Below are 15,012 nucleotides of genomic sequence, written 5' to 3'. Positions count from 1 at the left end.
TGTTCTTAAATTACTGATATAAAGTTTCTAAACCCACAAGATAACACTTTAACAGAGACATCTGTCTATGTTGACAGATTTAAAGGCAATGAGCTAAACTATTTCAAATGGTCATTGAGTTGAGTCTCATAATTTTTTTAACTATTCACCTATGAGACATTTAAATTATTTCCCAATGTTTCCTGGTATAAACAATGCTTCAAGAAACATATTCATACATATTGCTTTTCCACACGCTGAACTCTTTTTTGGTGTTCAAAAAGCCTGGAATAAAGCAAATTAAATTTTTAAAAATTAAAAAAAATATGTGCAATGGACTACATGATCTGAAAGAACAGACCTGTACATTTAGCCCAGCTACAGTCTTCTCTGCACTCTCAGTCACAATTCAGGAGAAGGAGAATCTTAGAATCTTTATCACTAATGTAAAAGAGGATACCAGATTACTTTTTTCATAATTTTTTTCTCCAGCCTATTTCCCGTGTATGTTAGTCAGTCTTTCCCTATATAATCATAATAGTTTATGCAAGACTCTGCCATTGCTTATAGCACTTTTTCTTGTATTATCCATTGTCCTTAGAATGGCTTACGTTTTCCCTCTTTCAAACTTGAGGACATTTCTTAATTAAGTTTTGTGACACTAGTCCTTAACAGCATGATGAGGGAATGTTTAAATGACAAGAAAGCAATATCAACATTGAACAAGTGCCTAGAAGTGTATGGTGGTGGGGTGGGGAGGATGGGGACTTATATGTGGATTACTATATTGAAGATGGAAAGAGGAAATCCAAAGGAGATGGAAGGGCTTTAAAGGTGAACGTCATCACTCTCACATTTTTGCAGTCAGAAGAATCATTTTTCATCAGCCCAGCATTGGGGCTTCCCTGGTGACTCAGCAGTAGAGAATCCACCTGCCAATAGAAGGGACTCCGGTTCAATATCTGGGTCTGGAAGATCTCCTGGAAAAAGGAATGGCAAACCACTCCAGTATTCTTGCCTGGTAAATCCCATGGACAGAGGGTCCTTGCAGGCTACAGACATTGGGTTTGCAAAGACTTGGACATGGCTTGAAGATTAAACAACAACAGCAACAATCAGTCCAGCATAGCTTGGAGGAATTACTCAATTTCATGTTAAGGTTGTTTCTTCAATAAGTTAGGAATTCTACTGATATAAAGGTTAAGAAATAGAAAAAAAAAGCAATTTTAGGAAGAATCCATAGGAAACAAATTAAAATTATTTTTAAGGTAGAATCCAGTTAACCAACTCTATTTTTGCAGTATAATATTTTTAAATATATAGCTCAAAATAAATGTGGCTGAAAGGTCAGATGGGGGTGGATGGAAGTTTACAGCTATTTATGTGAGTCCTTAGTTTGTGACAGTCTCTGCTATTTCTTTTTTCTTTTTTCTTTTTTTTGCATGCATTGTTATAGTTAAACTGTGGATGCGACACATTCTGTATGGTCTTTTTAAAAGCAGGAAGAAACTTGCAGGTACAAACTTGAACAATAATTTGTCACAAAATTTAATAATTTTCTAAGTAATTTTCTATGTCTTTTAGTTTCTGTAAAGACTTAATTAATTAAAAAATAACCTTGAATAAATGAAACATGTATAAACAAGTCATATAACTTCATCCCCTTACATTCTCCAAAGTAATAGGAATAATCGAATAGAGCATCAAAAAGGATAACAGATAAATTCTCCTGATTCCAAGAGAGCCTGCTAAGACCCACATATCACTAGGTAAAGCAAGTTCTATTTTCATATACCTCAAATCAATAGCTATTTTTTAATCTTAGTTTTACAGATCACTAAAAGAAAGCTATAGAAATAAATGACAAAATACGACAGCACACCAAAATGGCAATATCTCCACTGAGGCTTCATATTTCCTCCTCAGTTGTTTTGCTAGGTCCCCAAGCTGGCAACTCTGGTTGTCCCTATCCCTCAGCCTCCTCTTTTTACTAGCCATAGGGGCCTACACCACCTTCTTGAACACTATCCGGCTGGAGGCCTCACTACATGAGCCCATGTACTACCTGCTCAGCCTCCTCTCCCTGCTGGACATGGTACTCTGCCTCACTGTCATCCCCAGGGCCCTGGCCATTTTCTGGCTTGACCCCAGGTCCATCAGCTTCTTTGCCTGCTTCTTTCAGATGTTAAACATGAATTCCTTCCTTGCCATGGAGTCCTGCACGTTCATGGTCATGACCTATGACCACTATGTGGCCATCTGCCATCCACTGAGGTACCCACCCATCATCACTGACCAATCTGTTATCAAGGCAGCCATTTTTATTTTGCAAGAAATTCCCTTACTATTCTGCCCATCACTATTCTCTCAGGACGACTCCATTATTGTGGGAGAAATGTCATTGAGAACTGCATCTGTGCCAATATGTCTGTGTCCAGGCTCTCTTGTGATGATATTACCATCAATCATCTCTATCAGTTTGCATTTGGCTGGGCACTGCTGGGATCTGACCTAATCCTCATCTTCCTCTCCTATACCCTCATACTGCGGGCTGTGCTGGGACTCAAGTCAGAAGGAGCTGTGGCCAAGGCCGTAAGCATATGTAGATCCTACTTCATCCTTATCCTCTTCTTCAGCACCATCCTCCTGGTCTTTGTCCTCACTCATGTGGCAAAGAAGAAGGTCATTCCTGCAGCACTCAACCCCATTGTTTATGGGGTATGAACCCAGGAAATCAAGAAAGGAATCCAGAGATTACTGAAGAAAAGATGGTAATTAAGACAACCAGGTAGGATGGTTTTTAAGTCAATAATAAATGAATGGACTGAAGTTCATATCTGTAAGTTTTACTCTCAAACTGGATGAACTGACTGTGTCCCCTTTAATAAAGCTCCAGTTGCATTTAGAGTTTCTCTTTCTTTCACTCCTCATCAGAAATCTCCTTGGCCCTTCTCCTTTTGTCCCACACTTATCTTATTTTGCCCAAAATGTTGAGTTTTCTTAGGCAGGTTCTAATGAGAAATTTATGTTCATAAATATATAACTGTTAACTTGACATAAATTTTATATTCTTGAGAATAAAACTGTGGATGCTTTGTGAGCTGTGACATAATGTGTACTGCCTTCTTATTCTTATACCCACAGAAGTCAGCATATTGGAGACAAAGACATGAATTTCAGGCCTTAATGTTAGAAGGTTATTGCTAGTCTGTAATTGGGTATTTTCTCTGAATCTTCAACCTCATTACTGGCTTTTCTGTAACTGAGTGTTCTCTCTCAACCTGCAAGCCCACTGCTGACTTCCTTTGTCATTCTGTCTCTTCTCTTCTAGCAGACAAGGTTTTCTTTGCAATGTGTCTTGCAGAAAGGACTTCCCTGTAGCTCAAATGATAAAGAATCTGCCTGCAATGCAGAAGACCAGGGTTCGTTCCCTGAGTCAGGAAGATTCTCTGGAGAAGGGAATGGCCATCTACTCTGGTATTCTTGTCTGGAGAATCCCATGGACAGAGACACCTGGCAGACCACAGTCCATGGGATTGCAAAGAGACTAAACCAAACCACATTACGAAAGGACAAGATTTATGCCTCTATTGTTCATGTTTGTAACAATGATCAGAGTTTTCTTATACTTCTTTTAGGACTTCCCTGTAGTTCAAATCGTAAAGAATCTGCCTGCAATTCAGGAGACCAAGGTTCAATCCCTGAGTCAGTAAGATCCTCTGGAGAAGGGAACGTCAATACACCCCAGTATTCTTGCCTGGAGAATCCCATGAACAGAGGAGCCTGGCAGACTACAGTCCATGGTATTGCAAAGAGTCAGGCACAACTGAGTGGCTAAACCACTTTCTTATATTAAGAGATGCCTAATTTTTATCCCCATGAATCTACACTTGACCACTTATCTTTGTGATTCAGAGTGTTACAGTGTAAGGCATGCAAATATACCTTTGCTAATAAGTTAAAGATTTGTAAGCATTATAATGTATGATTTAGTAATAATACTGAAATATAAAACAGATTATATGATTATTGTTTCCTATGATTTAGATATCTTCTGAGCACACATCTCCTGTGTCTGGCAATTCTGTTAACTATTAAGCTACAAAAGTAAATGGGATTTTATTATTGCTTTCAGGAGCTTAAAGTTTGATTTGGAGGAATATAAATATTAATTCCAGGAATATATTCTTCTTAAATGAAGAGGCTGAGAAATGAAATGATGTGCCTCTATGGGTATTAAGATGCTGGGCAAACAAGGAAAGCACTGGATAGTGTTAGAAGGTCTGAGTTGTAAGCCTTGCACAACCACACAAAAAAAGTAGTTTCAGGGGAACAAATGAGGTGATGTCACTGTGCTTAACAGTATTTTATTATCTGATAACAGTGAACAGTTTTAGAAGATCCTTTCTAGATAAAAACCTGTATGCTCAATGAAAACTTCAACATGTATTGTTCTGACCACAAACAGAAAATCTCCCCAAAGAGTTCAAAACTATCCCCAAAGTCTAGTTCTTTCAGTCTTCACTGAAAGCACCAGGAATACATCCCTTGACCTATTTAAGCATGCTTTCTGCAAAGCTATATTCATTTCCTTTTCTTCTTCGCCCCAGTGAGAAACAATAAATTGGTATTTGCATTCTTAGTTCCTTCTATGAATGACTACTTGAAAAGTAAGCATGTACTCACATAAAAAGCAAAAAGCATGTTCAATATTTTAATCAAGAATAATACATTTCTCAAAAGTAAAATCAATTTTAAGATCCAAATATGTTCACATCATAGCTAATCTTTTTCTTTATTACTTAAAGAATATCTTCCCAAAAAACTCATTGACTCAAAGATTTCAATCTAAGAATAATGTCTTATTTAAAATGTGCATGCATAGATACCAGTTTCTACAGTTCCCATGTAGCATTAAACTCATCGCATCAATTTGGAGCTGTACCTCTGTTTCTTGATTCAAGAAATTGATTCACCACCAATTTGCATTTATTCCTTTATCACCAATACTCAGCACTTTGCCTAATACATATATTATATTCAAATAGTTTTAATTAAATAATGAATGTATAACCAAAACTAATAAAATATAGTCAAGTTAATTGTTTGCAAATCAGAACATACATTAAAACTCTTTGGAGTGCCACACAGCAAAAGGCTTAGCTAGTGTAATTTGTGCCCTCCATATACCTCAAGGGGGCTTCCTTGGTGGCTCAAATGGTAAAGAATCTGCCTGCAGTGCAGGAGATCCAGGTTGGATTCCTGGGTTGGGAAGATCCCCTTGAGAAGGGAATGGCAACCCACTCCAGTATTCTTGCCTGGGAAATCCCCTGGACAGAGGAGCCTGGCGGGCTGCAGTCCATGGGGTCACAAAGAGTCAGACACGATTGAAAGACTAACACACATGTGACTTGTATTATTTGATAGCTTCCCTGATAGCTCAGTTGGTAAAGAATTCACCTACCGTGCAGAAGACCCTGGTTTGATTCCTGGGTCTGGAAGATCCCCTGGAGAAGAGATAGGCTACTCACTCCAGTCTTCTTGGGCTTCCCTTGTGGCTCATCTGGTAAAGAATCCACCTGCAATGTGGGAGACCTGGGTTTGATCCCTGGGTTGGGAAGATCCCCTGGAGAAGAGAAAGACTACCTACTCCAGTATTCTGGCCTGGTGAATTTCATGGACTACATAGTCCATGGGGTCACAGAGTCAGACACAACTGCGTGACTTTCACATATACCTCAAGGAAGGCTAAATCTTGGGTGCATGCTCAATCATGTCTGACTTTTTGTGATCCCATGAACAGTAGCCCACCGGGCTTCTTTGTCCATGAGATTTTTCAGCCAAGAATACTGGAGTGGGTTGCCATTTCCTCCTCCAGACTATTTTCCCAACCCAGGGATGGAACCCACATCTCCTGGGTCTCCCCACTGAACCACCTGGGAAGCCCACCTAAATTTTACTGTTATTAAATTCTGTTATTTGAGTCTTAGGTGAGTGACTCTCAAATTGTACCAGCTCTATAACTCTAATATTATGTGTTTAGTTTTATAACAATTATCTCCTAAATGTTTAAGGGGATGTACACATGTATATGGCTTCCCAGGTGGCACTAGTAGTAAAGAACCCACCTGCCAATGCAGAAGACATAAGAGAAAGAGGTTTGATCCCTGGGTCAGGAAGATCCTCTGGAGGAGGGCATGGCAACCCACTCCAGTATTCTTGCCTGGAGAATCCCATGAACCTGGTGGGCTACTGTCAGTAGGGTTGCAAAAAGTTGGACAGTGCTGAAGCAACTTAGCACGCAAGTGTGCATGCAAACGTGTATACATTTTTAAATAAAATAGATTCAAAAACCACTACTATTTATCCTGTGTGGTTTATGTATAAGTACCTACAGATAATGGAGCTCTGCCCTTTCTTGGATTTTTTTCCATGATGACTTGCTTCTGGTCTGGAATCTAATCTGGAGAGAGCTCTGGTCTGAATTCATTGATCTGCTTTCTAACCTTGTCTTTTCCAGCTATAGTTTTTCAATGTTGAGCAATTTACTTAGCCCCTTTGACTATTAGTATTTAATGGGTCAGGTCATATAACCTATTTCATAGTGTTCTTATGAAGATAAAAAAGAGGGGAAAAAATGCTAGTTAAGTTTAAAAAGTATTCAAGTAATGTTGGTAGCAAACTCCAGGAGACAGTGAAGGACAGAGAAGCCTGGTCTGCTGCAGTTCATGCTGTCCCATAGTTGGACACGACTTAGCAACTGAAAACGATGATGGTAGAAGGAGCCATTATTTATGCCACCTCTTCTTTACCCCTTCTTAACAAATAATAAAACTGAGCCTCTTAGTGTCTTTCTGATGTCATATAGCAAGTAAGAATCTCCAGTGGAAAGGGTCTAAAAAGGAACAGCTTGCCAATTATGCAAGGCATTTCTTTAAAGGGAAATCACTCTGTTAGCTTTTTAACTCACTGGTCCTTAGCAAGATTGGTTTGACATCTTGCAATTTCCACATGTCAAGAAATGATATCCAAAAACTCTCAAAAAATACTAAATTAACCTTACTTTTATGAGTGCCAATGATAAATGTTTTAAAATCACATAAACTGCAATTTATGTAAGAAAGAATCTTAAGTGAAGGACATGATGATTACAAAATAGTTTTGGAAATGCAAGTGGTCATTTGTTTTCCTGGAACTGACTTTGATAGAGAGTTATTGGCATGAAAAGTGCTCTCACTCCTAACAATCTAACAGGATAAAAAAGAGCCGTATGTCACTTAAATATTATTAAATTAAGTATATCTTGGTTATCAATCAAATGAAAAGATGTGAACAGATTTGGGAATGTCCAACTTTAAAAGCTACCTGTATAACTTGTAAAAATTGACTGGAAGAGGTGGTGCATGAGAAGGTAAGCTCCAAGAGATAGGTGGTAATTCAGAAGTGATGACCCTGCCTTACTGTCAGAAGCACATGTAACTTCTGGTGATACCACTGTTTATTAAGATGCTATGAGCAAATAAAACTACAAAAAAGAAAATAAGCACAAAGCAACAAGTGTAAGTAAAAGTGCTCCAAATGGTAGGCACAAATCTAAGATCAAACTGATTCTGATATAGACAATTCTGTGGAACAGGCTCCAAGGTAAGAAGCAGTGGTTATTTCAAGTTTTATGTTGACTAATGGCTTTCCAATAGGAAAGATACTAGGGAGCCAAATTTTATAGTAGTAGTAATAACAATGACAGTGTAATAACAGTCAAGTGCTCCTAACATGCTCACATTTATTCCTCACAACAAGTATGCAAATTAGGAATATGAGATAGATAATTTAAGGAACTTGTCACATGAAAGAGCTGGAAAATGAATTTTCTTCTATCTAAACTTCAGCCCAGGACACTTGGTCACAGGAACAGGAGCCAGTTAGAAAAATTCAGTAACAGAAGATGAACCATCCTTTTGAACAGCCACACATTAATTGCAGTATATTGCTAAGTAAGAAATCAGATAAAGAAATTATCTTTTTTACATTAAAAGTGTCACAAGCGTAGGGCTTCTTGAAAGCTTCACTCAAGTAGAACTATTGGTCACACACATGAAAAGATTAGGGAGTGGATCTGAGTGTTTTACAGTCACTAGAAACTGTCAACATAGAAACGCACAGGATTACATTTAAGCACAAGGCATATTTGTATCAAAATTCAGTTCAGTTGCTAAGTTGTGTCCGACTCCTTGCGACCCCATGGACGGCAGCATTCAAGGCTTTGCTGTCCTTCACCAACTCCTGGAACTTGCTCAAACTCATGTCCATAGAGTCGGTGATGCCATCCAACCATCTCATCCTCTGTCATCCCCTTCTCCTCTTGCCTTCAATCTTGCCCAGCATCAGGATCTTTTCAAATGAGTCAGTTCTTCACATCAGGTGGCTGAAGTATTGGAGTGTCAGCTTCAGCATCAGTCCTTCCAACGAATATTCAGGACTGATTTCCTTTAGGATTGACTGGTTGAATCTTCTTGCAGTCCAAGGGACTCTCAAGAGTCTTCTCCAACACCACAGTTCAAAAGCATCAATTCTTCGGTGCTCAGCTTTCTTTATAGTCCAACTCTCACATCCATACATTACTACTGGAAAAATCATAGCTTTGACTAGATGGACCTTTGTCAGCAAAGTAATGTCTCTTCTTTTTATTTTTTTATTTTTTTTTAATTTTTATTTTTACTTTATTTTACTTTACAAAACTGTATTGGTTTTGCCATACATTGTGTCTCTTCTTTTTAATATGCTATCTAGGTTGGTCGTAGTTTTCCTTCCAAGGAGCAAGCATCTTTTAATTTCATGGCTGCAATCACCATCTACAGTGATTTTGGAGCCCCCAAAATAAAATTGGCCACTGTTTCCACTGTTTCCCCATCTATTTGCCATTAAGTGATGGGACCGGATGCCATGATCTTAGTTTTCTGAATGTCGAGCTTTAAGCCAACTTGTCACTCTCCTCTTTCATTTTCATCAAGAGGCTCTTTAGTTCTTCCTCACTTTCTGCCATAAGGGTAGTGTCATCTACATATATGAGGTTATTGATATTTCTCTTGGCAATCTTGATTCCAGCTTGTGCTTCATCCAGCCTGGCATTTCACATGATGTATTCTGCATATAAGTTAAATAAGCAGAGTGACAATATACAGCCTTGACATACTCCTTTCCCGATTTGGAACCAGTTCATTTTTCATTTTTGGTTCTAACTGTTGCTTCCTCACCTGCATACAGATTTCCCAGGAAGTAAGAAAGGTGGTCTGGAATTCTCATCTCTTTAAGAATTTTCCACAATTTGTTGTGATCCACACAGTCAAAGGCTTTGGCATAGTCAATAAAGCACAAGTACATATTTTTCTGGAATTCTCTTGCATTTTTGATGATCCAACAAATGTTGGCAACTTGATCTCTGGTTCCTCTGTTTTTTCTAAAGCCAACTTGAACATCTGGAAGTTACAGTTCACTTACTGTTGAAGCCTGGCTTGGAGAATTGAGACATTACTTTGCTAGCATGTGAGATGAGCACAACTGTGTGGTAGTTTGAACATTCTTTGGAATTGCCCTTCTTTGGGATTGGAATGAAAACTGACTGTTTCCAGTCCTGTGGCCACTGCTGAGTTTTGCTAATTTGCTGGCATATTGAGTGCAGCACTTTCACAGCATCATCTTTTAGGATTTGAAATACAGAAATTGGAATTCTATCGCCTCCACTAGCTTTGTTCATAGTGATGCTTCCTAAGGCCCACTTGACTTCACATTCCAGGATGTCTGGCCCTAGGTGAGTGATCACACCATCATGGTTATCTGTGTCGTGAAGATCTTTTTTGTATAGTTTTTCCGTGTATTCTTGCCACCTCTTCTTAATATCTTCTGCTTCTGTTAGGTCCATACAATTTCTGTCCTTAATTTTGCCCATCTTTGCATAGAATGTTCCCTTGGTATCTCTAACTTTTTTGAAGAGATCTCTAGTCTTTCCCATTCTATTGTTTTCCAATTTCTTTTCATTGATCTCTGAGGAAGGCTTTCTTTTCTCTCCTTGCTATTCTTTGGAACTCTGCATTCAAATGGGTATATCTTTCCTTTTCTCCTTTGCCTTTCACTTCTCTTCTTTTCTCAGGTATTTGTGAGGTCTCTTCAGACGACCATTTTGCCTTTTTGCATTTCTTTTTCTTGGAGATGGTCTTGATCACTGACTCCTGTACAATGTCACGAACCTCCACCCATAGTTCTTCAGGCACTCTGTCTATCAGATCTAATCCCTTGAATCTATTTGTCACTTCTACTGCATAATCATAAGGGATTTGATTTAGGTCACACTTGAATGTTCTTTGTTTTTCCCTACTTTCTTCAATATAAGTCTGAATTTTTCAATAAGGAGTTTATGACCTGCACTACAGACAGCTCCCCATCTTGTTTTTGCTGACTCTATAGACAGAAGATATCTCCATCTTTGGCTGCAAATAATATAATCAATCTGATTTTGGTATTGACCATCTGGTTATGTCCATGTGTGAGTCTTCTCTTGTATTGTTGGAATATACATTTCTGGAAAAGAAAAAGACTTTTTTGATGAAAAATATATTTTTATCAATACATTTCTGAAAAATCAGAACTTGATACTCATTGATATCAAAGCTATTTGCCTTGACCCTTCTAGCCCTAGAGTTCTGTGTTCTAAAATTAATCATGCCTTTATTTCCTAAGTATCCCATTTTATCCATTTAACTGGTCCCGTAAAATTAACTCTGAGACTCTTGCTATGCTTTGGGGGCATTATTGATTCTGCTTAGGGAAAACAGATCTTGAAGAACAGAGAGTAAATCTTTCTCCCAATGGGATAAGAAGATGCTGGGCTCTTGATTCTCTGAAGGGCCAGCAAGGCAGTCTTTTCCTGGGGAAGTAAAAACTCAAGTACAAACTCTCCTTTTTGAAAGCCAGAGTGTAGAAGAGCCAGACAGAGACAAATTCTCCCTCCGTGGCAGAGATCACTGACTCCATCCAGTAAGTCTGCTCCAGCAGAAAACGAAGGCAAGATAGTGGACCCCTCGCTAAAGCAGGGACTGCACTGGTAATAAAACTGGGTTTGCAGTTGGAAGTAGGTTTTAGGAAAGGCATTTGAGGACAGGCCTTGAAGGGACATGAGAAAGAGAAGTGGCACGGAGCCAGATGAAGATGATCATGCCGAAGCTGAGCCCAGAGTCTGTGTGTGCTGGGGAGAGGTTTGGTCCTTGTGGGAGTTCATGAATTTGCACCAGAGTATCATGTTGGCGAGAGCTTGACAATCCTTGGTTGAATTCTTCTGAGAACACATGGGAGAATGCAGATTTGAAAGGGAAAAAGCATTTCCTATCACACTCCCTTGATTACCGTTACTTAGGAATCTTCACTAGTTTGCCTTTTACTGCCTTTCTCATTTCATAAAATACCTGGTCCACTTTCTGTCTCTCCTTCATTTCTCTGACTCCCTTTGTCTTCTTTCTTCTCAATCCAATCTATTTTGTTGTAATTTCAGAATTCTCTTTTTGCATCTTCTCTCCACCATCTATATTTTGGGGCACATATGTTTCTGTTCTCCCCCACTTCTTCTACTCTCTCTCTCTTCCAATCACTTGGACTAGAGTCACTTCACCATGCACAGCTTTCTCCAGACCCACATAGATCCCCAGGGGAAGCAAGCTTAGAGTACCATTTCCACTCAATGCTCTTCTCACTCTCATCATTATTATTTATTACTCCTTATCCCTCTTTCTTGCTTCACTCAGGTCCCTTTGAAAAAATGTGACAACAGACTCAATACTTTTTTAATATTAATGAAAATTCCTATACCTTCTATATACTTTAATTTAGTACCCCAAAATGATATTGATAAAAGTCTCTGCACAGGTGTGGCTCTGTAGACCAAGAGCAATAATCTTACAGGACAAATCATTAAGAAGGGTCCCTGGTGTAATGGCCTAAGAGATCACAGTTGCTGCTCCAAGGAAGCTGTCTACAGGCTTGTTGAAACAACAAAATGAACAATGAAGTCTTATTAACCTATGCAATGTAACCTAACAATAGGGGGAAAACAGGGATGAATGATATGAACACAGAGAGTTAAGGAGGAGAGGCATGAGGGCACTGTAGAGAAGAGATACTCTTCAAAATAGAGGCTAAGAAGCTTCGAGTTAATGTGCAACTCGGAAGATGGACTTCTAGTTCTAGTGGTATGACACTCATGGATTCTTCTTATTAAAATAGTCATACTCACCATTATGATCATCTTTTCATCTCTGGTGTTGGAAGTTAGACCATGTTATCTAGGTGTCTACATTTAGTTATATCTTGATATATCTAGGTGTATTTTTTAAATCCCATTTGATTTAGTGGACCTCTTGGTTCTGGTTATTGATATATTTCATCATTTCTGAAAGGCTCAAAGCCTCTATCCCTTTTTCTCTTTTCTTAAATCTGGAACTTGGATTTTATTTGTAGACCTTCTTACTCTATCCTCAATTCCTCTTACACTTTCTTCAGCATTTTCCAACCCCATGGACTGTAGCCCACCAGGTTCCTCTGTCCATGGGATTTTCTAGGCAAGAATCCTGGAGTGGGCTGCCATTTCCTTCTCCATGGGGTCTTCCAGACCCAGGAATTGAACCCGGGTCTCCTGTATTGCAGGCAGATTCCTGCATTGCAGGCAGATCCTTTACTGACTGAGCTACAAGGGAAGCCCCATCTTCTAGTTCACTAATTATGTTTCAAATTGTGGCTTATATGCTATTAAGCTTATCTCTTAAATTTTATATTTTAATTATTATATTTTTATTTCTAGGAGGTATAACTGATTCTTATTTTAAACATTATCTTTGCTTATATTTTCAAGACTATCTCTCATTTCTTTTTTTAAAAGCCATTGGAAAAAATGGTTCAATATTAATATCAAATATCTCAAGATTTTGTAGGTTGAATTCTATGATCTATTGTTTTCTAGGGTTTTACTCCTAATCTTTTTTCTTTTCAATAATTTTTTACTGCAAACAATTTCTTCAGAAGTCTATATTGAAATTCTTTGAGAAAAAATTTGTTCCTCAAAAAATATTTTGATTTGATCCTGTTGTTTTCTGATGCCACTGCCCATAATGAGAATAACTTTAAGTATCTTTTGAGCCAAAGAGCTGGTGTGAACTCAGGATGCAAAGTCACATAGGATCAGCTTGTACATCAGAATTTACAGGGAAGATTTTTCCCAAGTAATGAGATTTGAAGTAGTTTATTTCCTTAGAAGTTCCCAGTGCAGATGAGGAATGGAGATGAAGGTGGGGATTTATTTCTAGTGTACAACACCATACAGGATGTAGTGTTGTAAAGTCCTACCATATGGGAGATCACATAATAGATTCCCACCCTGCTTGAACCTGGATTTTATCTTCTGTCCCTGAGCTCCATTAAGTAAGAAAACTGGTGCTGATGTTCATGAAATGCCACCAGTGTCCGCAGGTTGAAAGCCAACATTGATGTTTCATTTCAATGTCTGAATTTCACTCGGTCCTTAATCCGATAAATCTTTCTTTTCTGTCTGTTCAAGGATCCATTCAAGGCATTTGAAGACACATATAAACACAAGTATTTATGGGTATAGGTATAAGTAAGGATATGGGTGTGGGTATGGATGATGGGCATTGATTTGACTTAGACATAATATTAAAAATGTTTCTATTAATTATCATCAGGGAGTTGCTGTATGTACACAGTCTATCATACCTCTGCATACTCTCAATTTTTACTCCCTTAAAAACTTGATTGTGGATGCCATCTACACTTTAGAATGCATTTATACACATGGAAGCATTTATTTATATATTCAATGAAAATGTGTTAGCCACTTCTGTGTGTCAAAAATGTTCTAGACACAAGGAATGAGAGTGGCAGAGGTGGCTTGTGTCCATATCTTCAAGGATCTTATAAGCTAAATCCACACTCGTGAGAGTCTGTGGTAGAATTAACACCTTCTCTCTTCTTCAGCTGCCTAAAGACATCTTCCTCCCTGAAGTCACTGCCAAAGCTGCCTTATAGCAACAGCTCCCTCTCTACTGAAGTCTCTGAGTTCCTCCTGAACTGTTTTGTCAGGTCCCCCAGCTGGCAGCTCTGGCTGTCCCTGCCCCTTAGCCTCCTCTTCCTCCTGGCCATGGGGGCCAATGCCACCCTCCTGGTCACCATCCGGCTGGAGGCCTCTCTGCACGAGCCCATGTACTACCTGCTCAGCCTGCTCTCCCTGCTGGACATGGCGCTCTGCCTCACTGTCATCCCCAAGGTCCTGGCCATCTTCTGGTTTGATCTCAGGCCCATCAGCTTTTCTGCCTGCTTCCTCCAAATGTTCATCATGAATAACTTCCTGCCCATGGAATCATGCACCTTCTTAGTCATGGCCTATGATCGCTATGTGGCCATCTGCAAGCCTCTGCACTACCCATCCATCATCACAGACCAATTTGTGGCAAGAGCTCTTGTCTTCATCTTGGCCCGAAACACATTTCTTACTGCACCTATTCCCATCCTCTCTCTGCGCGGCTCCATTATTGTGGAAGAAATATAATTGAGAACTGTATCTGTGCCAACCTCTCCGTGTCCAAGCTCTCTTGTGGTAACATCACCCTTAACAAAATCTACCAGTTAATTTTAGCCTGGACTCTGCTGGGCTCTGACCTCATCCTCATCTTCCTCTCCTATATCTTCATCCTCCGAGCTGTCCTTAGACTCAATACAAAAGGGGCAGCCGCTAAAGCTCTGAGCACCTGTGGCTCTCACTTTATCCTTATCCTCTTCTTCAGCACCATCCTGCTCGTTTTGGTTTTTACCCATTTGGCCAAGGAAAAGGTTTCGCCTGACGTTCCTGTCTTACTTAATGTCCTCCACCATGTCATTCCTGCAGCTCTCAACCCCATTGTCTATGGTGTTAGAACTCAGGAAATTAAGCAGGGGATTTGGAAATTACTGAGGAAGGGTAGTGACAGCAGAAAGTAA

The 15,012-nt window shown here is 39.2% G+C and overlaps 1 protein-coding gene and 1 pseudogene across 1 annotated transcript; both read left to right on the top strand.

Annotated features, from left to right (window-relative positions):
- Positions 1-655: 655 nt before the first annotated feature.
- On the top strand, positions 656-2,703 carry LOC128059846 (olfactory receptor 56A3-like; annotated as a pseudogene).
- A 7,070-nt stretch (positions 2,704-9,773) lies between these two features.
- Positions 9,774-15,012, top strand: LOC128059845 (olfactory receptor 56A3-like). The gene is given in 3 exon segments (XM_052652127.1): positions 9,774-9,787; positions 14,065-14,545; positions 14,548-15,012. Coding segments are annotated over 3 exon segments (960 nt in total).

This window comes from Budorcas taxicolor, chromosome 15 (assembly GCF_023091745.1).
Source record: "Budorcas taxicolor isolate Tak-1 chromosome 15, Takin1.1, whole genome shotgun sequence".
NCBI lineage: Eukaryota > Metazoa > Chordata > Mammalia > Artiodactyla > Bovidae > Budorcas > Budorcas taxicolor.
Note: the sequence above shows the minus strand (reverse complement) of the source record. Positions and strands in the feature narration are given on the sequence as shown.